At 41.3% G+C, this 24512-nt stretch overlaps 1 protein-coding gene and 1 long non-coding RNA gene across 8 annotated transcripts in view; one reads left to right on the top strand and one right to left on the bottom strand.

Moving 5' to 3' along the window:
- Positions 1–10437: 10437 nt before the first annotated feature.
- Positions 10438–15300, bottom strand: LOC135297019 (uncharacterized). Its single transcript, XR_010359029.1, has 2 exons — positions 14915–15300; positions 10438–11602 (listed from the first exon to the last, which is right to left on the bottom strand). It is a non-coding gene; the product is annotated as an uncharacterized LOC135297019 (long non-coding RNA).
- Positions 14037–24512, top strand: part of MARK1 (microtubule affinity regulating kinase 1) — a 56840-nt gene continuing 46364 nt past the window's right edge. For 4 of the 7 annotated variants that reach the window (XM_064414126.1, XM_064414124.1, XM_064414125.1 and 1 more), the window contains exon 1: positions 23881–24033. In XM_064414126.1, the coding sequence (XP_064270196.1) occupies positions 23896–24033 (138 nt within the window). In that variant the 5' untranslated portion in view covers positions 23881–23895. Of the gene's footprint in view, positions 14400–19053; positions 19194–23880; positions 24034–24512 lie in introns of those variants that run through there. The other 3 variants (XM_064414127.1, XM_064414128.1, XM_064414130.1) reach the window with 3 other exon arrangements.

Below are 24512 nucleotides of genomic sequence, written 5' to 3'. Positions count from 1 at the left end.
TTTGGAGTGACTATAGGAGCTATCATTAAAACTCTATAAAAGTGATGATGTTCTCCCAGTGCCTGAGGCTCACAGAGCCATCAGCTTATCAGATATGAATGCAGGAGACCAGATCGCTCTCAAGAAATTTTTCATGTTTTCTCAGTACAGGCTGCCTTAAAAAAAAAAAAAAAAGAGAGAGAGAAACTGAAAAGGAAATTCCTGAATAAAGGCAAGAAATTCACACCATATATGGCTAGGAATATTTGAGGAAGATGTCCTGATTGTAGAAAAAAAATAATATTATAGCTAAACAGAAGATTACTGCCAATTTGTTCTGACAAAGACTTTTGGCATGTCTTCTCTTATGGTGTCCAGTTCTTCTCAGGCACTAAAAAGAACTGATGTAGAGACAATTAAAATAAATGGAATCTGTTTTGTGATCCCATTGGGAACTGGAATTTAAGTGCCAGAAAGCTATCAGCATTTTATGCTTATGCACTTCCTAGGGTCTTTCTGTCTCTTAGATTTGAAGATCACACCCCTTGGCTGGATCACAGAACTCCAGAAAGACAGGCAGGGAAACATTTATAAATATGTAGTGAGGGAAATTGATAGAACCAGTAAACTAAAAGCATGACAAGCATGCTCATGAATAAAGATGATAAAATTACTGTATGGTCAGAATCAGAGCTATTGTGGGGTATTTTTTCTGTAGTTGACCTCTAAAATACAAGGGGTGACAATCTTGCCCCACTAAAACCAGTGGGATTTGTGCCATTGACTTCAAGACAGCTAGGATTTTACCCCATGTAATGAGCTATGGAAACCAAGCCAAAAGAATCCCAAGTGTTCCTTGAACTCTGTGAACTGGAAATCCAGTTTCAAACTGCAGAGCCCATGTTCAGCTCTGTATGTAACAGATGCAAAGCAGAGGCTGTCATCTTCAGAAATACATCTGCAGTGGAGCTAGTCCCACAGACAAATTTGTGACAAAAGAGAACCAAACCCCCAAAAATCTGGTTTTCATGTTGGTCTAGCTACTGCAGCTGTGTTCCAGTCAGTGTGCCTCTCCAGTCCAGGATTTTTTCCCCCTTTCTCCTGAAGGAAAGCATTTGGTGCATGAAAAGCTATTGCTAAAATTTTGCCTGTTAATGTCCCAAACTAAACAGGTGGATTTTTACTAACAAAATGGAAAATATTATTTATGACTCTATTTAGAAGATAACCGGGTTCATTATCACTTTATGGCATATGGTTGTTATTTATGGCATATGGGAGTTCCCCACAGAATCCCATATCCAAGTCCCTGTTCAACAGAAGAAAGATTCCTCTGTTGGTGATTCGGTAACACAGAAGAACTTGGGGTTTAAAGATCATATTTACAATATGCCATGTATGGCTTTATCTGCTGGGGTAGTAGCTCATTGTACATAAAGAAAAGGCTGCATTGCCTCATTGGCAATATACAATAAATTATTGACAGAAAGAGTATATACCCAGTGACTGCAAATTCCTTTCTAGAGGGAACCTGGAAGGACCTTAGTTTCTGGGGGCAAATCGCCAAGTGCAATAGTGAATAGGCTGTTTTCACTGTCCTCTCCCTGTCCTATCATGAATGTGTCCTCTCACCACCTCATTTGCTGGATATTGATCTCAGTGGACTTAGAACTCAAAGAGCTGAGAGTGGCACGATGACACTCTGTCATGGGGAAAGGAGAAAATATGCTGCAATCAGAAACTAATATTGGATTTGGGGGCTTGCCTTGCTCTATTTCCTCCCCCTTCCTCCTGTACAAGGGAGTTTTTATGTCTCCCCTGAGTAGACATTAGCAGCATGGAGAATATCTGCCTCGGAGCATCTAATGTGTGGAAAAATATGCCAGAGCTGGCCCTGAGGGTGGCTGAAGTGACATGAAGTAGCTGCCCACTGCACAGACTTGTCCATCTTTCTAAGTGATTAACTGCAGAACTGGCAGCACAAGGAACAGTCTGAAATTGGGGATGCATCCTGGATGCATTTTCTGACTGAGAATGTTGATAAATGCAAGCAGCCAGGGAGGAGAAGACTTGCAGAAGGCTCTTCACCTGGTTTGCTGACTGAAGTTAGGAAACCTTGTTATAGTCAGGCCTCAACAGCAACATCCTGAAAACACTGAACAATAACATCTCCATTATATTCACAATATATTCCAAGACAGCTATCCACACACTTTTGGTCATTAGGAGCATGAGATTATGAATATCTTTTCCCACATGTACAAGATCAGAGACAGCAACTTCCACCTAAATGCCAGTCGTATAAGTTTTTAGCAGCTGGATGTTTCCATTTATCCTTTCTCTGTATTTTATTAAAATCATAGTGGTAAAAGAGCTCAGTGAAATTTATATTCTGTACTATACAACTCGACAAAGTATTTTGCAAGCAGGAAAATACAAGTGAGATTTTAATGGAAGCAAAAAGTTGTACCCTGCATACAGTATGGTCCATTTACCTGTATCAAGGAGAAATGTCACATTGCAATGTGTGTGTGTGTGTTACCATGAGATAACACATGCCTTCTGGGAATTAGGAAACATTTTGCCTTGCTTGAGCCTTCAGCAGAACGGCAGGAATTATCTCATGATAATAAGTAACCCAAAATGTCTAATTCTTGCAAGAAAATGGCAGGGAGAAAACAAACAATTATTTCATTGTTATGAAAGATCATGTTCTTTTCCACTGACAAAAAAGTTAGTGATTGAAGACACCTCGGGAATGTATCAGAACTATCTATATGCCTCTACCTAATGAATCTATGGGTCTGCAGTTTATTATGCATACAGGTATAATATACATAGGGATAGACACAATTTTCAGATGTATATAGACATTTTAAAAAGACCTTTATGCCTATACTTAATAAATTGTGCACATATGTTTAACTTTATATCTGTTTAACATGATGATACTTTTTAATTCGAATTTGGACTTGCTTTGAACATGTGGCACTATTACACCTTTCTAAATGCTCTAAATGCTAATGCTACAGGATGAAAATGGAGCTTTTAATACATGGATTTATGTACAGGTTCATAAGACAGTTTTAGAAACATCTAACTATATTCAATTTTGAAAATAACTAAGTGTGCATATCTAAAAGTATTATTTTTGTAGCAATTAGTTTTCAATAAAATTTTAGAAAGAAGCAGCTGCAATCCAGAGAAGAATACCTTTTGTCCCCAAAATTTATTGTTTTATAGGTATTGAAGCTTCACTTAATTAGAGTTAACTGCAAGATGATGACACATTATAAAGCACTTCTCTGCACTTAACTTTTGAGATTACTGCAGACTTACATGCCTGAAATCTGCCACAGACAGGCAGGCATATGGCTGTTTCTTTATTTTCATCATCTCTGGGCAAAATTCTATCATGGTCAGCCTTGGGTTCTTTAGGAATTTGCCAGAAGCCAAAAAAAGAGAAAAGAAAAAAAAAAAAAAGAAAAAGAAAAAGAAGAAAAGAAAAAGGTAAGGGAGGATGTTAATATTTGACTTTAGGATTAGAAGGGGTTTATGTTAATTATTGATATGTCTCCTTTAATGTATATGACATGTCCCTTGAGACTGATGAGATAGCTACAGAATATTAGCGACCTTTCCCTAGACTAAAGTTAAGCAAAATATTAACAACAAAAAATGCATTCCTTTAGCCTTATTATTGGGAAGAGATCAAAGAACAAAATTTGTAGCTCCATAAACACAGGCCTCAAGAAACATTCCTCATACCAAGGTGAGGAAGTCAGCCCGGTTCATGCATTTGCAGAATCTACTCTTCAGTGCTCATTATTATTTGATACATGAACAACACCAACACATTGCAGCCAATGGCTCGTTCATGAACTATGCATTAGGACAACTGCTTAGACCAGCTGGCTAAAGCTTGGCCTGGTTTGCTAGATGGCACCATTTCTGACCCCTGTCTGTGTAGCTCTCCAACCCATAGGAGGATTTCAGCATGGTTAATTCATGCAGTTTATGAACTAGGTGAACACTTCCACAAATATTTGCAAAACTTTCTTGCTACCTAGATATGATTGCAAGGGAAATTCTATTTATCAGCATTGTCAGAAGAAGCAAAACTGCATTTTTATTGAATTCAAAGAACCCAAAAATGTGAGAAAAAGGAGAGAAGCATGAGTTAACTCATAAAAAATATGGCTATAAAGAAATTAGCCAAACAGACTGCATGTGAGATTAATTTGGGGGGATCTCTCCCTGCTGCAGACATTCTGGATAGACTAATTTATTCTTCTTCTGTTGCCATTAGTATGAAGAGCATAAGATTACCCAAGAATCCCAAGATAGATGGGTAAAAGTGAATTTTGTAGTTACACTGAACAAGTCTGAAGGGAGAAAGACTGGTAAGATCCATGAAATATAAATGAAGAGAGGAAGAGTAATAATTTACTTTTTTTTCCCTCTCCCAAAAACAGCTCTCTCCTTTCCTCTGAGAAGCAGCAATCCCAACCTTCTCTCCCATGTCTCACAGGCTGCTGGGAATAGAGGGGAAGAAGATTGACATAGTGGTACAGTCATGCTGCAGGAAAACCAACAGCAAGGGTGAAAAGAAGGATGGGATGGGATGGGATGGGATGGGATGGGATGGGATGGGATGGGATGGGATGGGATGGGATGGGACGGGACGGGACGGGACGGGACGGGATGGGATGGGATGGGATGGGATGGGATGGGATGGGATGGGATGGGATGGGATGGGATGGGACAGGGAAGGCTTGGAGAGCTACTGCGAGGTGGTGGTACCAGCAGCTGTGCCATCAGGAGGTAGGGCTCAGGTACTCAGGCTAGGACAGTCCATGCTGACTGTGCCATCCCCAAAGACTGCCACCCTCCCAAGGACGCCAGCTGCTGAGCACCTGCTCCAAAGCTTCCCAGTTGCAGGGGATATGAGGACTGTAATGAGAAAGATTCTCAGGTGCCGTGATAAAACAAGTTTTATAAGTAACAGAGATAGAAATATCACCAAATCATAGAATGGTTTGAATTGGAAGGGACCTCAAAGTTCATGTCACCAACGCCCCTACAGTGGGCAGGGACACTTTCCACTAGACCAGGTGCTCAGAGCCCCATCCAACCTGACCTTGCCAGTACCCCATGACCCTCACAGTCAAGGATTTCTTCCTAATATCTCATCTAAACTTACTCTCTGTCAGTTTGAAGCCATTTCCCCTTGTCCTATCACTACACACCCCTATGAAAAGTCCCTCTTCAACTTTCTTGCGGGCCCTCTTTAGGTACTGGAAGGTGCTCTAAGGTGTCCATCTCTTCTCCAGGCTGAACAGCCTCAATTCCCAGCCTGTCTTTTTGTCTTGTCAAGGAATTCCCATTTCCATTGGTGGCATTGATTTAGATCTGTCTTGAGTGTCCCGCTCTGTACATTTTTGTAGCCATTCATTAGTGGTTTTCTTATTGTTGTCACAATAAATTACTCTACAGTGAGTATGTGATTGTTAAATATTAGTTAATTTTGTTGGATCATCTTCCCTAAGTGGAACAATATTTTATTGGCTCTGTCCCTTGATATTCTGTTCTCACCCTACTATTTACTATGCTCATTTATTGCTTAATTTGAATTTTAGTCTGCTCTGTCATTTGTCCTCCACATCTCAGCATGCTATGTACTGGTAATAATAATAACCAAGATCCATATTCTGAGCTTATTAACGGAAAAATAAATTTGAAACTTCTGTGTAGGCTTCACCAGAGGTCTAGAGAGCTTACAAGAACCATGATCTTTACACTGAAATTGCACATGTATGCATTGGTTTTGGTGCAGATCATGTTGTAACATCAAGGCTTTTGTATGAAGCCTTAAATTCATTAACCTCATGATTTCTCTCAGAGTACTAAAATAAATGATTCTTACAAAGAGTGAGTAGCACTTATAATTAGTAAAACAATTACAACAAGAGCAGAATCTATCACCATGCACTATTTTAATATAATTACTAAGCATTAGCATTTGCTTTGGCCCACATGATGAGTCACTGTCTGCATGAATGATGATGGGGACCAGCTTGTCTGCTGGTATATACTGGGATAGCCCTAGCAGAGTCACTAGAGAGGAGCTTCTTACAGCCCCAGGGATTATGGCCCTGGCAGCTCCACCATGAGCCTCACTGGGAGTCAGATCCAATCTCTAGCTTATTTTTTCTAGGAGGTAACTAAAATTAATAACTAACTAGGAATGAAAATGAGGGAAAGAAAAAATACTTGCGCAAATGTGTGGTTCCTTTTCAGTGATTCAAGTTTACTGCACATGCTACATCAAAACAAATCTTCACAATTACATTTTTCTTGGGGGAAGGGAGGTGTTGGTTTTGGGGTTTTTTTCTGAACTCCTACACTATGGTTAAAAGCTTAAAGCAGGCTGAGTTGTGCAAGGCTGTGTTGAGACTGATTAGACAGGAAAGCGCGCTGTGACACTCCCATCCGTGTGAAATAAGAACAAAGCAGCCCCTGAAGTCCATCCTTGCCGGAGCCTGATATTCCTCCCACTTGTTCATGTCAGCAGTCTTGATGCAGGAGCAGGAGATGCATTCAGTTCTTACTCAGCAACAACTGCAATGGAAATCAGAGGGAAGGGTGTGGGCCCAGCTGTCTTTTATCCATCAGGATTTGAACTACTGCAAGTTCTTTTCTAGTAAAAGCTCAATAAAAAGCTGACCAAAACACCTTAAGATTTGTTCCAGTGGATTTTTATACACTTCTTCAGGGTAAATAGTGGGAATACAGGAGCAGTGCCAAAAGTAAGGTTTGAGACACAAATCTAAACTAAAGAATTTTTTTTTAATTTTTAAGGGGTTTTTTTGGTTGTTTTTTTTTTTTTTAGTTTTGCAATGGAAATAAACTTTGTTGTTGTCAAAGACAGACTTGCAAACCATACTGGAAAGTGTTTGATTCCGGTGAGATCTTCTGTCTAATACGTCATTGCAAACACATCAGACCTGTGTAAAAAATGAAACTGTTCTAAGCAAACCATTAGCTTACTAAACTTGTTGTCAGATATTTTACCCAGATTTTTAGTACTCCTAAAAGATGCTAGACTTCAGTGTTTCAGCTAAATGTCCTTAATTCATTTTACATCACTGTCAACAACACTAAGTTATGAATATCCCAGAATAAAGTCTGGCATTTTCTTCCATCCCTGTAAGCACTGACACCATCACAGAGCATTTTTGCTAACTTTAAACTAAGCTGATGAGTTACAGAGAGGAACAACTTTCCCTGTAGCAGCAGAGGGCCAGATAGGAACAACTAGCCATGATTAACCCCTGACAGATTTGAACAGTGACCTAGATACCAGAAGCAGCACAGCACCTAACAACATGAAATAGAAACAAAATCCATAACCTTTATTAAATATAGTGTTGCATTTCATCCCACTGCAGAGACGTCATTATCATGCTGTGGGCAAAGATGAAAATAACACGCCTGATACTATGCATTTATATAATGCATAATAATGCTTAGCAGACATAGAGCACTGCTCATTCTCAAAACACAATCATTCAAACCTCATTAAAACTGTGAGGTAGAGCAGTGTGTTGCTTCTTTTTATTCTTTTAATCATTATTTTTCCCCTAAAGCTTATTGAGTAAGTGCATCATATCAAGGAACATCATATCTATGGCTAAATTCTGATCAAATTACTTTGGTGAAACTACTAATTATCTTTGAAACCAATGAAAAGCTTCCAGCAATACAACCAAAATCATAATCTGGATGCTATTTATACATGACATAAAGCTGAATTGTTATTGGATAGCTTGGTATATCTAAAAATAACCCCTTTGGTTTATTTTTATCTTATTTTGGAAATCAGGTTCACATGGTTTCTTACTTCTCTGATTAACCTAAAATGTAGAATCTGACAATGTGCTTATTTTCTTTTTTGCTGTGTTCTCCTATCTGTTTCCAGACATCCTCCTTTCCCAGCTGGGAAAGCAAGATGGTGTGGTTTTGCAAGGGGATGGTTCTGATGGCAGACTAAGGCCCTGTATAGCCTGTTATCCCACCTCAGGAGTGGCCAGGTAATTCAGAGTAAAGTTCCCTTCCCTCTCCACACACCTGACTTTGGGGTGCTATTTTTGTGCAGAGATAGAGTCAATTCAAAGTGAACCATGCTGCCGATCATTCTAATCTGGTTGTTCTACACCCTCTTCAGATCTTTAAAGAAGACTTCTAGAATCCATCCTCTTTTAAATCCATGGCTGAAGCTATTGCAGTCAAGGTTACTGCCAGCTCCGTCTCAGCAGATGTTACAGGAGGCCCAGATGGCCTTCCTTTGCTCCTGATAACCTTGGAGAAGGTGGGATAGATCTCAGCTTAGCCTTCAGTCCACTGTAAGACGTGGTCAGGATGACTCATGGCAGTCAGCAGCTGTTGGCCATTTTGTTCCATATGCAAATTCTGGGAGGGATAAAATTTACTTTCTCTTGTGGAAGTAATGAATTCATTTGAACAGGCCATTGTGGTTGAACCGGTAAAAAGTTCAGGAATGCCTGTGTCAGTTATTTCCTTCCAATGTTTTATTCTATCCTGTCATTTTGTCAATTAAGGCTATTCTGCCAGTTCAGTGCAGTCAGCAGAAAACAAAACAAGGCAACTGCTTTTTTTTTTGGGGGGGGGTGGAGGAAGGGCTAGGGGAAAGATGGAAAAAATGTACCACACAACCCAAGTCATTTTAAGCCTCTAAAGTGGTAGAGTGACTCAATAAAAAAATGAAACCTAGTACACTCAATAAGGTATTTTAACCAAATAAGGTATTACAAAAATAAGTTCTAAATAAGTAAAAAAATACACAGAGAGACATACACAGATATGTTAAACACTGCAGTCAGCAGTTTAGCTCAAATATTTCTCTCCTTGGTCACCTTAAAATGGCCAGAGGAAAGACTTCAGACTGACCCTGTGCTCCCTAAGGATTACATAGGGTCTTTGCCACAGTTAGAGACCTTCGTTTTGCAGAATCGTTTATTGGATCAACTCATAACAAATCCTGCAGTTGTCCCTGGATCAAAAGCTGTTCTTCCTTGGATCAGAATATGCAATACTGCTGCAGGATAGCTCTGCACCTTTCTGCATCAAGGAGTTCTTGCTGTGCTGCTGTAGAATACATCTTAGGAAAAATTAGATCCTGCCAGGGATAGCAGCTCCATTTAGCACAGAATTTCTGTTTCCACAGAAACCACACCACTGAAGTCTGCAGAGGGCAGATGTGGAGTGAGAACATCTGTGACCACTTAGGTTAATTGCCTTTCCCAACTCTTCCCCCACTTCTGGTCTCTGGTGGCCCTCTGAAGATCAATGGCAGATCACCAGCCATCTTGTTGTAGGCTTTCTGCCATCCTGCCCCATCTCCTGGGATTATCTAAAGCTGGGTTTAAAACTGTATCTAGAGGGTCCCCAAGGACTACTTCTAGCGAGTCTGCGGTCTCCTTTGTCCCTGGCTTTCTCTCTGCTCCTGGACAGACCATTTAGACCCTCTGCTCCTCAGATCTACAGCTTACCAACAGCTCAGAAAGATTCCCACCTCAAATGTAGAGATGCATTATGTTTTATTTGATAGCTCAGATACAAATGTGATAGGAATCACAAAGATTTAAATGATTATTTTACTCTTTAACATGTTTTCATAACAAATAAATATTTTCAGATGAAAGGAATGCCAAGATATTGTGTATTCATTACAGATAATTCCAACATACTACATGGTTTTCATTATTACTCTCTGATAGTCTTTTCTAAGAATGTTAATGTTTCCCAAAAAATGAAGAGCAAAAAAATGCTGTCAGTGCTGATGCATGAAAATTATTCAAGCCTTATCTCCTCTGCCAAGATACTAATCTAAATTCAAGCTAAAAAAAAAAAAAAGAAAAAAAAAGAAACTTTTTTAAAAACTAAGTTTGAAACCACTACTAAAAGCCACAACAGTCAGAAAATGCTGCAGCAAAAGAAAACAAGGGGTGAAATGCACAGAGTTGCCATTGCCCCAGGTTTCATTGTGGTTCTACCAGTGCTATGGTGGCTTGCTAGTTTCCTTTTGAAACTCTTCAGATGTGGGAATAAGTTCGCTGTATGCCTGAAGAGACTGAGGGCATCAAAAGAAAGATGAGATATCAAAGCTGAAGGAAACAATCAGAACTAGCTACATTTAACTATGATTATTAAGAGACAGTACATCCCAGATCTTTAACATAGTAGGACCAGTTTACAAGACCCTTCTGGCTTTTTAGGCCATCAGAGACGTGCCCAGGGACAGAGCAACTGCCCTTAAAAGGTTCTTCAGACCACCAGCAACCCACATATTTAAGAGATAATTCTCTCTTCTCTGGAGCAGATTTTCTGATACCATTTTAGAGGCCTTGGGGATGTGCAAGAAATTTATGCAACAACAAAGGTGTACTGTGATTTTATTATCCTTCTCCCAAACATCCAGGGTAATCAATGACAAATGCTGCTTTTATTTACTGTTTTCATATAAAGTTCTTACATTGATATTCTTAGGGCAGTTCTTTGCAATGGCATTAAACAATAAAAAACTACAGTTGTCCATAAAAAGTGAAGACACAAACTTAACTACTAAATTTCAGCACAACTGACCTTGAGACAAATTCTGGCCTGTATTTAAACATTTTGGGGAGGTTTTTTGCATATACATGATAAGAGTACTCCAAAAAGGTATGGCTTGCTATTAAAAAACAAAACCCTTCAATTGTTTGCAGGTTTAAAGTATTAGGACAAATTATAAGTTACTTAACTTTCCACCAAGATTGTACTTCCTAATGATTCTTTCAGCAAAATCAGAATCTTGATTGTAACTATTAACATATTTACAAAGTCTATATATATTCAGAGTACATGTGGTTTTTTTCCAGTGTCCCTCATGAATGTAAAGAATCCATGGAACCCTGTATCTGTAGTTTGTAATGACCTCAGGATTCCTTAATGCTGTTGAATCCTTACTGCATGCAGCTGGAGGTACTTTGCTCTTTCATATTTGCCAGGTCTTTCATTTAGTTTTCCACACTACAGTAGATGTCCTGGTGTAATGAAAGGCAATAAAGAGCATGATTTTGCTCTGTTTTATTCACATCTCAGTGGTCACCTGTTCCTGTGTTATTTCTGAACCTCTCACCCTTTTGCTGTTGAGAACTGAATTTGAAAATTGTGGGAAAAGGTTTCACTCAAGCCAGTGTCTAAAATCACTACTACAGTAGTGGATGGGATTTAGGTCCTGGTAAGGTGGTGGAATATCCACATTTTTAATGCTGAAGTTGAAGCCACTCACTAAGTAGACATCATTCCTGCTGGGCACTAAGCAGGACTTAATGCTACTTGAAGCAGCAATAATTTTTGGCATATTTTAGTTGCAGGTCTCAGACAGTTTGAAGCTTTCTCCTTCCAGGCTATTTTTGTGCTCAGCCCAGTGCCTTTCTTCTGCTTTGTCTCTTTAGAGAGTGACTGAGTTATGACAGAACCATCTCTGAGGTCACCTTCTCTTCCATGCAGCTCTTCAGTCATTGTCCCTGCATTTTCCCATCTGGGGGAAACATGAAGCCTGTAGTAACAACACAACAAAGTTAAACAGTGTTATTAAATGAATGACTGACCTTGGTAACATGAAAGAAGATGACAACAGTAACAACCATGGCCAAAACTACTGCAAAGCAGATCTTCAGATAATAAGAATTACTACATTATTACACTTTCAATTTCCGCTGAAATTTTCCTATGAAAACTGACCAAAGCTTATTCAAATTGTAAGGCAGGAAGTCTCTCTAAGCTTTGCCTTAGTTAGTGATGCCACTAAACATTTAGAAGACATTGAAGCTTACACTTCTTTCTTCCCTGATCACAGGTGTATATACAAATCCATACCAGGATGGGTTTGCATCAGTGGGAGTTTTGACCAAGTAAGGATTGCAGAGTCAGGCCCCACACAGAGCCCTAGACATAGTCTTGTTTTCACTTGGGATAAAAGTGAGTGCATTTTGATGAGCTAAGCAACTAAACTAGGTTAATATCCAGTTTGTCAACAAACTTGTTTTGGCATGCCACCTAGACCATGGCTGCTTACCTCAAATAAACCCAATCTTGGATTATTTAGTTCCCAGTAAACGAAAGGACCCTAAAATTTCCTTCGCAGTTGGTAGCTCCAGCTATGTGAGGAGACAGCTAGGAATTCATAGAAGCCCTTGCCAGGGTTTGGGAGGCTTTGGTCCGAGGATGAGCTGGGAACCTCTATTGTTTCCATACTGACAAATCATGCATGCTCAGAGCAACATGATGCTGAATGTGCAAAGAGCAAGTCCAGTTGCACTGCTCTTACAACATGGGCACATTCTCTGCCTGTGCCTGCATCAGCTGTTTTCCCAAATATGTGGAAAACTCCACTGTGGGCTGACCAGTGCTGAGAAGCTGGGGGTACCTCTTGAATGACACCATAATTAATACAGCCAGAATTACACACACTACTAATGTGTTGACCTATACATAGAGATGCATATATAAGTGTTATTTATAAGTAATGTATAACAGTCAGTGCTCTTTCATGAGCACATAAGAGCTTCCTGAAGATAGATACACAACTCATGAAGTGCCTTCCCAAGTGTTTTCCTAAGGAAGATTTTTCAGAACAAGGATTGTGTTTACAGAATTTATGAAGATGTTTACAGCCTCAGCTACACAAATCTGTCAAAATATCGCAAATGGAACTTCAGACCCACTATTTTGCTTCTGATGCAGGAGAAGCTGGAGGGTTTCTTGCCTTTTTTTTTTTTTTAATTGTTTTTAGAATTTGGTGAAGGGTTTGGCTGGTTTTCCAGCAAAAGCCGCTGTTGTGTAAATATTAGTAACTTCTCAAAGACAAAAATGCATGTATGGTTCTAGTTTTAAGCACATGAGGTCATTGGTTAAGTGTTCAAGGACTGTGAGCTGGTCGGACATGAGCAGAAGAATGCGCTGCACAGTCTTGTTGATCGCATTTCAACTTCAAGTGGATAAAGGAGGCTGGAGGGCTGGCTGAGGTGCACAAATAAACGGTTTGATTTACACAAATGCTCTGACGCTGACACAGGGTTTCACAAACCTCCAGAGAATGCATGAATTGCAGACTTGAAGGTGTGCAAGAGGCAGAAGGGCTGCCCCACTGCCCTTCTTCAGGCTCTTGGTTACCGGAAAACGGAGAGCTAAGGAGGGACAGCTGCCGGCAACCCACCAGCCAATATCAGCGGCCCCAGCACCCCAAGGTCTCTGTCCCACAGTCCACAAGCAGGGTGTTTGGGGCTCCCCAGGCCATCGACTCGCCGAGCCGCACTGGCTCTCTCGGAGGCCTCTCCATCCTGCCAGGCTGAGGGACACGCCCGGTCCCCCGGCGGGCACTGACTCCGGAGCACTGGTGGCACGCCCTCCCCTCGGCGGAGCATCACACCAGTCCCACACCAGCACAGGCCTTAACGAGTTGGAAGGGACCCACAAGGACCATGGAGTCCCACTCCTGGCTCTGCACACGACAGTCCTAGGAATCACACCACGTGCCTGAAAGCTCTGTCCTAAAGCTTTTTAAGTCTCTCAGGCTTGTGCTGTGACCACTTCCCTGGGGAGCCCGTTCCACTGCCCAACCACCTCTAAGCAATGAGCCCCTTTCCTGAAATCCAACATAAACCTCCCCTGACTGAGATCCAGGCCATTCTCTAGGGTCTCTTCACTGGTCACCACAGAGGAGAGATCAGTCCTGCCTCTTGGTGACTATGAGATCCCACTTCACTTCAGCCCCGGGCCCAGACGGCGCTCCCGCCCGGCCCCCACCCAGGTTGGGCCCATGACGGAGCCGCAACCACCTCCACGCTGGCGCCACAGCAGCGCCCGCCCGCCCGCGCTTGCCGCGCCCGCCCGTACCACCCAGCGCTTCCTGCGGCGCGGCCGGCGGGGCGGGCCTGGCACGGGGAGGAGGAGGAGGGGAGAAGCGGGGAGGGGAGCGAGGCGGAGTTAGTACCGCCGCCGGATGCTGTGAGGAGGCGCCGCAGCCCCCCTGCGCTGCTGGTCGCTCACCTGAGCGGGCAGGAGGGCGGGGGAGGAGGAGGAGTCGGCAGCCGAGCTGCGCGGAGCCCGGCGGCGGCGAGGCGGCCGAAGGGGCAGCCCGGCGGTTGGGCGAGGCGATGGCGCCGGGTGCGTAGCGGACAGGAGGCCTCGCGTCCCGCCGTGTGCGCCTGGCTGCCGGCGGGGGCGGCCGGCGGGCTCCGCCGAGGCCTAAGAGAGGCCTCTGTCCTCGGAGCGCCGGGCACGGCGCCGCCGCGGCCCGCACGATGTCCACCCGCACGCCGCTGCCCACCGTCAATGAGCGGGACACGGAGAACGTGAGTGTAGCGCCGGGACCCCCCTCCCTCCCTGCCTCGCTCCGCCTCTTCCCGGTACCCGGTGGCGGCCTGGCCCTTCGTGCCGCCCAGGCCGAGTGCCCCAGGGGCGGGAGGGCTGCGGCCGTGCCGAGCGCCGGGCCGGCACCGCCGCCTGCCTGCGCCCAGGTTCCTCCACGCGGCGCTGCCGGGGCGGGTCCGGCCCTCCGCGCTCCACGTCGCCCCAGCCCGCCCGCGGTCCCGGGCCTCCGGCGGGAAGCCCTCCAGCAGCCCCTTCCAGCGCTGTTGGGCCGGGCCGCGCCGGCCTGGGCTGCCCTGCCCTGCCCTTCTATGTCCTCGGCTGTCGGCGCGTACGGGCTGCTGGCTGGGGGCCCCCGCCGGCGAGAGGCCTGTAGCCCCTGCGGGAGGCAGCCGGGGTGCCCCGCGTTAGGGCGGCCCCCGCACACGGCACCTCCGCGCCTGCCTTGGGATATCCACTTGTGGGCTGTCTGACAGCCTGGCACTTGGCCTTGCCTCACCTTTTGGGGTTCAGCCGTACTTGCTCTTTGTTCGGTTTGCACCTCCAAGACGGTCCCTGATGTTGTTGTATCCCTTCCTCTGCTTTGCTTTGTGTTGCCTCTGAGGGAGGCTGTGGTCGTGTCTTTGCTTCTTCCCGAGTTCATTGTACCTTCCTTTGTGCTCAGTTTAAATATTTTTGCGGTCCTCTCTGCTCCGCCTGGACTCGATGAGTGGTGTTCTCTGCTCTAGTGGTCTTTCATAGAAAATAATCAGTCTTGGCTATGATGGACGGTGTACCTGAGGAATGCTGAACCATGTTTGGACCTGTCCATCAGTGATGATTATTTACATAGGTGGTGGTGCGGGAGTTGTGAAATTTTCCTCTTGGGTGAGGGGACCAGTGTTAAAAGCACTATTGTTTGCAGTATGTGTACTTAATTGCCTTTGGGGGGTTGGCAGAAGGAGGGGGAAAAGGAGTCATAGGAAATGTAACACATGCAGTCATACCCACCTTCTGTTTATGTGGAAAATGATTGGTAAGAAACGAAGGAAGATGGCCTAGTGGGCGGAAATGGGTTGAAGAAGATGTTTGTTTGTAGTGCATCAGTCTATTCTATAGACATTCTGGTTAGTAGCAGGAGCTCCTGAGGTTTGTAACTATACAAGCCCAAGCAGTAGTGCTTCCTGAATAGGTTACTGACTGATATGAAATGAAAGGTGAATGTAAGAAGCTGATTTGGAAGACAAAGGTAACAGAGGTAATATAGCTAGAGAAGTGAAACCCCAGTGTGGTAAATTATTATAATGAGCTTTTAGTATCAGTTACTCAGTGGAAGTTTAATTGATACAGCAATATCAGACTTATTACTAATTAAAGCAAATAGATGTGTTTATCTGTCCTTACTGTTCATGGACTGATGAGTTCTATGTTACTGTAAGACCAGTAAGTAAGTAAGACTGTAAGTCCTTGGGATGAAAATTTCGATTTAATTAAATGATAAAGTCCAGGTTTCTGTGATGCATGTTACTCACGAGTCTCTATTTCAAACGTATATAGGAATGTAGATAAGAGATAGATGACAGGAAAGGATAAGACGTATTTATGTATATATCTGGTAATGCAGTCCATAAGACTTGCAAAATTTACACAAGGCAAATGGAAATATTTTCAAATATCATCATCTTTTATGGAATGAAAACTTCAAAGTGTTGGTTGTTAATTTAGAAAATATGCTACTCATGAGTGATCAGTTTTGACACCTAAGGAATACTAAGTGTTTTTATTATTGTAATTTCAGAGAGTGCTTTGGCATTTGAAACACCTAGGTTTGTACAGGGTATCAGAATACTTAAAATTGCACATTTGCTTCTGAAAACTGTGGTGTAGGTCTGAAACCTTATACTAATGAGTATAATCTTCTAGCCAGATAATCGCCAAAGATCTGTGCAGTTGTAAGTTCCCCAATCTACACAGAGTTACTCCAGTGCTGTCATTAGTGGCCATCTGCAGGATTTTGGAGCAGAGACCTCGAGCTCTGCCTGTTGGGCAGCCTCGGGAGCTGTCCTGGTCACCTGTGGTGTCTCTTACATCAGACCTTTGGCTAAAGTGGCAAATGTAGGATGGAGGAGGAGTAGGTGGTCCATTGCTGACTTCCTGATCAGCAGCATTCCTTGATTTAAAATGGATTCTGCGAGGGTGAGGTGAGACTCTTAAATTACTTTTAATGTGCTTCCTTCTGCTCATAAACTCTAATGGACTGGGAAACTGTTCATGCTGGTGGCTCATGATGGACAAATTCAAGCTAGTAAGCTCTGGGTAATCGAGGTGGTGAGAAGTTGTAACTAAAGGAAGAAGTAATTGGGAAGAGTGAGGAATTATGGAGCTGGTAAAAAAGTCCATCTTTGTAGTGCATATTTCCAGTTCTCTGGTGTGTATATTAGCAGAGCTCTCCTGAGCAGCTCATGGTGATCTTCAGGAGAGGCTCTTTTCTTCTGCTTGGTGCGCGTGGCTATCTCACAGTGTTGCTCCGCTGTGTGACTACCAAGGGACAGACTGGAGCTCTGTGTTTGGAGAGAGCTGATTGATGCTTCTGAGTACAACCCTATGTTTGTGTCCAGCTGTGCTCTGCGCATGGGGTGAGGTTGTTGCATGAAATCATGGGGAGCTATGCTGCCACCACCACTCTGTCTCTTGGCAGCTGCTTTCAGTACTTTGAAATAGAAAACAAATAAAATTTTAATGTGTGCTTTTCTCAGTGAACATGCAAGCATTTGTGTTATCATTTGAAAAAAGAAATTATAATATTTGGTATACCACCTATCAGAAGAATATACATTCCTTGAGGAATTTCAGGAATTCCTGATGGGATGGGTGGAAAACTTGCTTGTTTCCATAATGCCTTTTGTCCCACAGTGCCCTTTGAAAATATTTTAGAAAGGATAAGATCAGGCAGCATATTACTTGATAAAGTCTTATCACAAAGCTGGGCTGGAGTGAAAAGAACAGGAACTGGCAGCAAGGGACGGACAACAGGTGGAGGGAGCCAGGGCCGGGGAAGCATCAGTGTGTGTGTAACTGATAGGTCTGCACTGTGGAGCTTTACACTCTTTTCTTTACCTTTCTGGTATTCCTGACATCTCCCAGTGCTGTGCTTAGTTTCCCTAGCATATGTCCATAAATACTTTTCACTGGAAATGTTATTTCCCGTTCGTGAAAGCTGTGTTTAAGGAAGCAAAGTAGATTGTGATTATCAAACACTAATTCTTACTAACAGTTTATTTGGAATCTTGGGGAAATTAATGGGTGGAGGCAGTACTGTATTTCAGGTGTATTACTAGATTTATTTTTTCAAGTAAGGGGTAAGAGCAGTATTCAAAATAATAATTTGTCCTGTGTTTTGATTTTGTACATGTAACTATTTACAGCCTCCTCTTGATACACTACCTGCCACAGTCTACAAAAAATGTATCGCTGGATTCAAACAATTGCAGTTGGAGTTCGTTTGGGTGAACTGAGTTTCCCATCTTTGCTGTTGATGGAAAAAGAGAAGGACAGGAATCAAAAGTTTTGAGCTAGAATATCTCTTCTGTTTTCATTGAGTTGGTATTAATTGAGGAAAGAGGGGCTTTTATGCTTTTCCGTTCATAACATGTTGCCTTGTATTGTGTCATTTAATTGAGGAGTATTTATCCTGAATCAAGGCAAAAGAGAAGAAATACATAGGTAATATATTCTCTTTGATGTTTTTGGGAGCTCTGTGTAAGAAAAGACTCAGAGATTCAACAGTTGGCTGTATACTACTTGCTGTATAGTACTTTAAGTTAGTAAGAATGAGAATGCTTAGAAGTAGATTGCTTTTTCTGACATAAGGACCTCTTAGGCATAAGAATACTTTTTTTTTTCTTCTATAGTAAGTGTAATTTAAACATTTGAAGGTATTACTGTTACATGTGAAGGTATTGCTGTTTATTTGTGCTGTGGTTTCACCTATCTGGCTAAGTTTTAGGGTATTATTTTGTTTTGTACTTTTCAAATACCTCAAAGTTGTTTAATTCTGCTGGAGCAATCTGGCATGTTTACGGTGGAAGAAGAAATGAACAAGGCAGGAGTGCTGGATGATAACTCTGGCCAGAGTTGAGGAGGAATGTGGGAATTGTGGTTTGTCTTACCTAGCCAGTGCTATGTGAGAATGATTGAGATGTCATGGCAGGGGAAATTTTAAGAAGGATAAACCAGTGACATATGACCATGTGATTTGCTTCACTGTCATAAAAGTAATTATAACTTTGACACATTCACACCCATTTGTGGGTTAGCTATGGGATGGTGACATCTCAGATGCCAGCTCAAGTAGGTGTGGTGAAGGATGCCCTTCTGACAGGGGAGCCTATGAGACAGCTGCATTTTAAAGAGCAAAGAAATGGAACAGGGCAAGAGATGAGAGGACAGAATGAAATGGTCAAGTTGGGATGATAATGATTATACCATGTTTAATTTCTTTATGGTTTGTTTTTTTTTTTTTCCCCTTTTGGATTTGCTTTTGCACAATAAGAACACATGGTTTTGATTTGGACACAGGGGGCGTGGGAGAGAGAATTCTTGTCAGATGCTTTCTTTCAGTGCCTTAAGCAGAAGGACGGCTTAATTTCCAAGCCTTATGGATTCAAGAGTACATCTCTATCTTTCTTATCCACAGGAGATGGACTTGAGCAAAGTGAAGAATGCCTGAGATTTTTTCCTTGCAAGTTTATTTTCCTTGATCATACATAACACCATTAGGTTCTATGTTTGTTGAAATGGTAAGAAGCGGGTATGTGCTCCTTATCTTGTTTTGAAGGTTTGTGTTTTCTGTATGCAGATTTTCTCTTGTTGTTGTTATTTTGCTTCATATCTGAACTGAGCTCCTATGTTGTGGGGGGAAAACATGCTGAGCTGAAGAGAGAGAGCAAGGTTCATTTTGAAGTTAACCTTCTGTGTGGATTAGAGAGAGTAATGGGACAGGCAATACACATGCTTGCTTTCATTTTCTTTATGTAAAGAGGAATATTTTGGTACAAAGCACTGAAAATGTTAATGATTCAGTGTTCTTTCTAGGCATCACAAATGAGTGTACAGTATTATGGTTCAGTAAGAGTTAATGCAGTTTGCTTGTAGTACTTGTTTTATTTCATACTTCACGGGGTTTTCAGGTTCATAGGTAAACATAAAGTTGGATTGTTTGTGGTTGATGTTCTGAAAACTGTACTTACATGGTCACTGATTTAAACACTGAACTAGAACAAGGAGAATATGTTCTGGGAAAACTGACCAGCGGGGTCTTTTCCATTGTGTATTTCTGATCCTATGGACTTACTGTTTATATTAAGAGAGATTTAAATGGGTTTTTCATCTCTGCATTTTAAATGTTTCAATCATCAGTAAAGGCAGGATTTTCCCCCATGACACCTGATTATATTTGCAAACTAATGTTTCTACTATAAATGTGTTAATTTTCCACCATCACGATTGCTGTTGCTCAGCAGAGGAATCACCTGCCAGCTTTCAATTGTTATCAGTAGTTTAAACACAGGAAAAATAATCATTACATTTTAAGTGCAGATGCTGTGATTTCTCTAAAATTATATTCTCAGTGATTTGTAGTTGTACTTGTGGAGTTTTTCCTCTTGTTCTCAGAATTTAGATAGACCTGACTGTACTCTCTTACTGATGCTTGAGAGAACTTTAAAAAGGGTTCCAGTAGAGCAGATTCATTAAGAAACTATCCTGTAAGAAGATGATTTTACAATTAATGTGGAACTAGAAAACAACAGTACAACCGAAGCCCTAAGATAGGTTTCTTACAGGTTGGCCTACTCACAGCTTGAGAGTCTGAGCAAACTTTTCATATGTTGCAGTATCAGAGAGAAAGTATTTTATCACTTCTTTTCAGATTTTATCTTTTAGTGACTTCAGCCTGTCCTTTCTTTTAAAATACATGTTTACAGTCTGTACTGCCCTCCCAGTTAAACATACTACTTATAAGCTGCTGCAGACAGTGACAAGTTTCAAATTCAGCTTATTTGTGTTGTAGTCATGACGCCATCTATTTTTTTGTTGTTGTTGGAAACACAATGCTTGCTTTTGTGGTTGGGTTTGTTTTTGTGTTTTTTTAATCTTTCTGGAATTTCAGAATAGGCAAAAAATTTTTGTTAGAATGTCACAATTTTTTTCTGGGTCTTGGTTCTTGAATGTTTACTCTGCTGTAGACAGTGGTAAATTAAGAAGAAATGTTTTCCACAGTTGCCTGTTAGTGAAAACAGCCATGAAAAAAGGAAAGTTTCATCGAAACGTTCACATTGTTCAGTGTAACGAATATAATGCAACTCGATCTGAGTTTTAATAAGCTTTTCCTCCACATCAGCTACCAAGCCTGATTAATTGTTAGCATTTCTCTTCTTCTTTCACATTGTCAATTAGCTTTCCTTTGGTGTGTTCTCCATGCTCAGTACTAAACCAAGCTTTAAACTGGGCCAGTTGTATTTCACATAAGAGTGAATCATCTTTGTTTTTCTGTGAATAACTTAGTAAAATAGCAAAATCAAAGGCTTGTTGAGATCTCAAGGTCAGTTTGAGACTTCATAGCTGTATGTGATGATTCAGCTTAGATTGTTTTGGTGAGCATCCTAGTGAATCTGAGGTTAAAAATTCCAAGATGATAAGATGGTCCTTGTTTTTAAAGTACGTTTCCCTGTGACTGTTTAAACTTTTGTTTCATAAGTAGTGACCAATCATGCTGTAGCTATTGTAGGAAAACAGTTAAAGGCAAGAGCATTTGAAACCACGCTCTGTGCTTGTCATAATCCTGCTTCTTTTTGATCTGAGATGGCAGTTGAAAGAAATGTTTGGTTGGTTTGCTTTGGTGATGGGGTTTGGTTTTTGGGGGATTTTTGTTTGTTTGTTTTTTTTTTTTAACATAAGCTTTTTTTTTAGGGATTTCTTTTTGTATGCTTTCAAAGAAAACAACTTCTGCTGAGAGACGTATATTCACAGCTGTAGGAGGGTGCTTGCATAGTTAAATTCAGCTGGGCTGCAGTTAACCTCAAAAGTGATGAACCAGACATGCTCATAGAACACTTCCACAGCTTAGTGTCTAATGATTGATCAATAGTTGTATTTATGTGAAACCTAAAAGCGCGGGTTTATTTGGCATCTCTGTAGAGTGAAAGATCATGATGTTATTCTACAATTCTCCATCTTATCAGGACGATCACTTCACATTGTTTAAATCCTTGTGGAAAGCAGGCTGTCTTGCTGAAGTGAATGTGTTTGTGGGTTTTCTCCTGTTTTGCTGTTGCATATGGTTTCAGGAAAAAGTAATTTTCCTTTTTTTATCTTGCTGTTCCTATGCTTGTGAGACACCTTAGGTGTAGGCTGTGAAGTCAGAATGAGAAGTGGTCTGCGCTCCACTTGTTTGGTTGGCATGAATGTACCTTACAATTAAGATGACTTTTGTAGAGAACCCTTCACGACTGTTCAGGATTTAAGTGCTTAGTACCAATGGCTTCTGTCCATTTGTGTGTAAATTATTTCAGTTAGCAATGTTTTATAAAAGTGTATGATTGTTACAGAGACCTAAATATAAAATACAGGAACACAATGTGTCGTGAAGAAAAGGATTCTTTTTCTTCACATTTGCCTTCTTCAGAAAGCAGTCTCTTACAGTAAGCTTTAGCCAAAGTAATTGTTTATATGTCCAAGATGTATACCCAACCTAAAAGAACATTGAATGGCCACACACTGATAATGGTACCACAGCCATAATGATTTCTGAGGTATGGATTGTTGCACGTAATGGAGTTTTAGTGAGGTCACAATGAATCAGGTTTGTGACTTCAGAGCAGCCTTTGCGTTGTTCACTGTGACCCTGCTGATGTGCTGGGAGGAGGCAGAACAATTATCCTGGTTTTTGTTTAAACACTTCTAGAATTCACAAAAGCAGCAGAATTTTAATCAAAGCAGAAAATGATGTCCAAACTTAATATGTATTTCAAGTGATCAGACATAAGGAGTTCTGCTGAGTTGCAGAACCATATATGATTGTGATATGTTGAATAATACGACAGAACTTTACTTCACCTCTGATGAAAGCACTTGTGTAGAGCATCAGTGTTCATGTAGATGAACATACAGAGTTACTGGATAGCCCATGGCAGTCTTTTGTAAAAGCAGATAATGATAATATTACTGGTGACAAAGTCTAATTGCTTTTGTATTATAAAGTAAAGTAGTGCATGATAACTTTTAAAATCTTAAGCAGACACAGAATTAGGCAAGGTTGTTAGAGAGTTGTCTTTCATTAGACAGATGTGGTTGAAGAAAATAGATAAGATTTGGACAGTAGCAGGGCTTGCTGGAAAGGCTCTTGCCTAAGGTGAAACTTGTGGTAAAACCTGTAGTGCCTCTGCTCTGCTTCTGTAGGAGGCCCACACCTCATTATGATGCAGTAAAACACACACCTCCTTGTAAGCAGAGGCTCAGCCTTAGTCACTGGGGTAGAGTACTATTTTAAGCTCTCCTGGAAGGTTTCCTCCTGGAATCCTCCCTTCCCACTGTTGGTTCTTATCTTTTTCATCTTAACTCAATGCTCAAGAAGAAAGTAATAGAAAAATAAAGTAAAACATCTTTTACTTGTCTTCAAGCAGCCTTTTTTTTCAGAAAGGAAAAGGCCATTTATTTTTAATCTTAAGGTTGTCACCTAGATAATTTCTTTTATTTAGTCCCTCAAAAATGTGACCAATTTCATTTTAAATCTGGTGCGAGTCTATAACTTGCCATCACATCAGTTTTATCTTTACGTATCCAAAATCTAACTTTCCAAGATTGCAATTGACTGTTGATTAATTTGCTGGCCATTAGATTCCTGCAATTTGTTATAATCTCACATTCTGGCTTCCCCCCTCACCCCTTGGTTTCTCCCCCATTTTGCTTACTAATGTGCTTTTGTGCTGGAGTTTGGCATACTCATTGCCAGCTTCCTTATGGTTCTCACTCTTTCTGGGACCTTTTCCAGTTTTGCTCATTTAATGACATAAGCAAACGCAATACAAAGCTTTATAAAAGCCATGTAGTTGTAGCATCTGTTTATCCTTCAAGTAAATCTCTTCTGTGTGAATTCTAAGGAGCATTTTAATGTGGGAATAATCTGAATTGTAAAGCTAAAGGGAGTGGGAAAATTCTTTGCTGTTGGTGGACTGGGAAGACCTGTTTCTGTGTTGGGGGCTCTTTCAAATATTAGCAAAAATGATTATTACTACTTGAAATATTCATCAGTTAGACCATATTTTCCTCTTTTTGCCCTTTCCTTCCCTCCACCCTGGTAAAGTTACTGGGCTGGACTTTCTTCTCTCAAATAACAGCAGAGAGTAACCAAAGCTTCATAGTGATTACTGAGACAGGACATACAATTTTATCATGTTTTCCTGGAGATTCTCTCCCTACGCTCAGATATGTGAGGAATTTTTAATGGATGAGAGCTGCAGAGCTGGAGAAGGGGAGGGTAGGGTGTACTGCAGGCTGCGTAGCAGCAGTGTAAATTACCTGTGCTTAAACAATAAATATCTGAAATTCCTTTTGAGAGTGCATGCTTGGCTTCAGTCATATGTAAGTATCTTTCTACTTCTTAGATGTTTGTCTTCACTTAAAATAAGTAGAGGCACAGCTCAGAAATTCAGAGAATCTTATGTGTTAACAGGAGTCTTGTTTTTGCCATGGAAATTACTTTAGTCTGTGAAATGCTGCATTAGCTCTTAGAGGGGATATGGCTGTTTTCCACAAATGGATTACATCTATAATGTATTTACTCATATCTCATTCCAGATAATATTGATTTGAGGTAATAGAATTCTTTAAAGCATTTGGGGTTTTATTTAGTAATTTTTTCCAACAGTAATCTGATTTTCATCCCCCTGCCATGATAGTAAGGACAGTCTACTGGTGGTTAAAAAAAAATCAAAGAATGTTGGAGGACTAAAATAGTGTTTTGTCCTCAAGATCAGACTCACAAAGGAATAGCATTTTTAATCATTCAGTGCAAGGAAATGGATACAGAAAATATTAATAATACTGTTCTGATCAGTTTT

This window comes from Passer domesticus, chromosome 3 (assembly GCF_036417665.1).
Source record: "Passer domesticus isolate bPasDom1 chromosome 3, bPasDom1.hap1, whole genome shotgun sequence".
Lineage (NCBI taxonomy): Eukaryota > Metazoa > Chordata > Aves > Passeriformes > Passeridae > Passer > Passer domesticus.
Note: the sequence above shows the minus strand (reverse complement) of the source record. Positions and strands in the feature narration are given on the sequence as shown.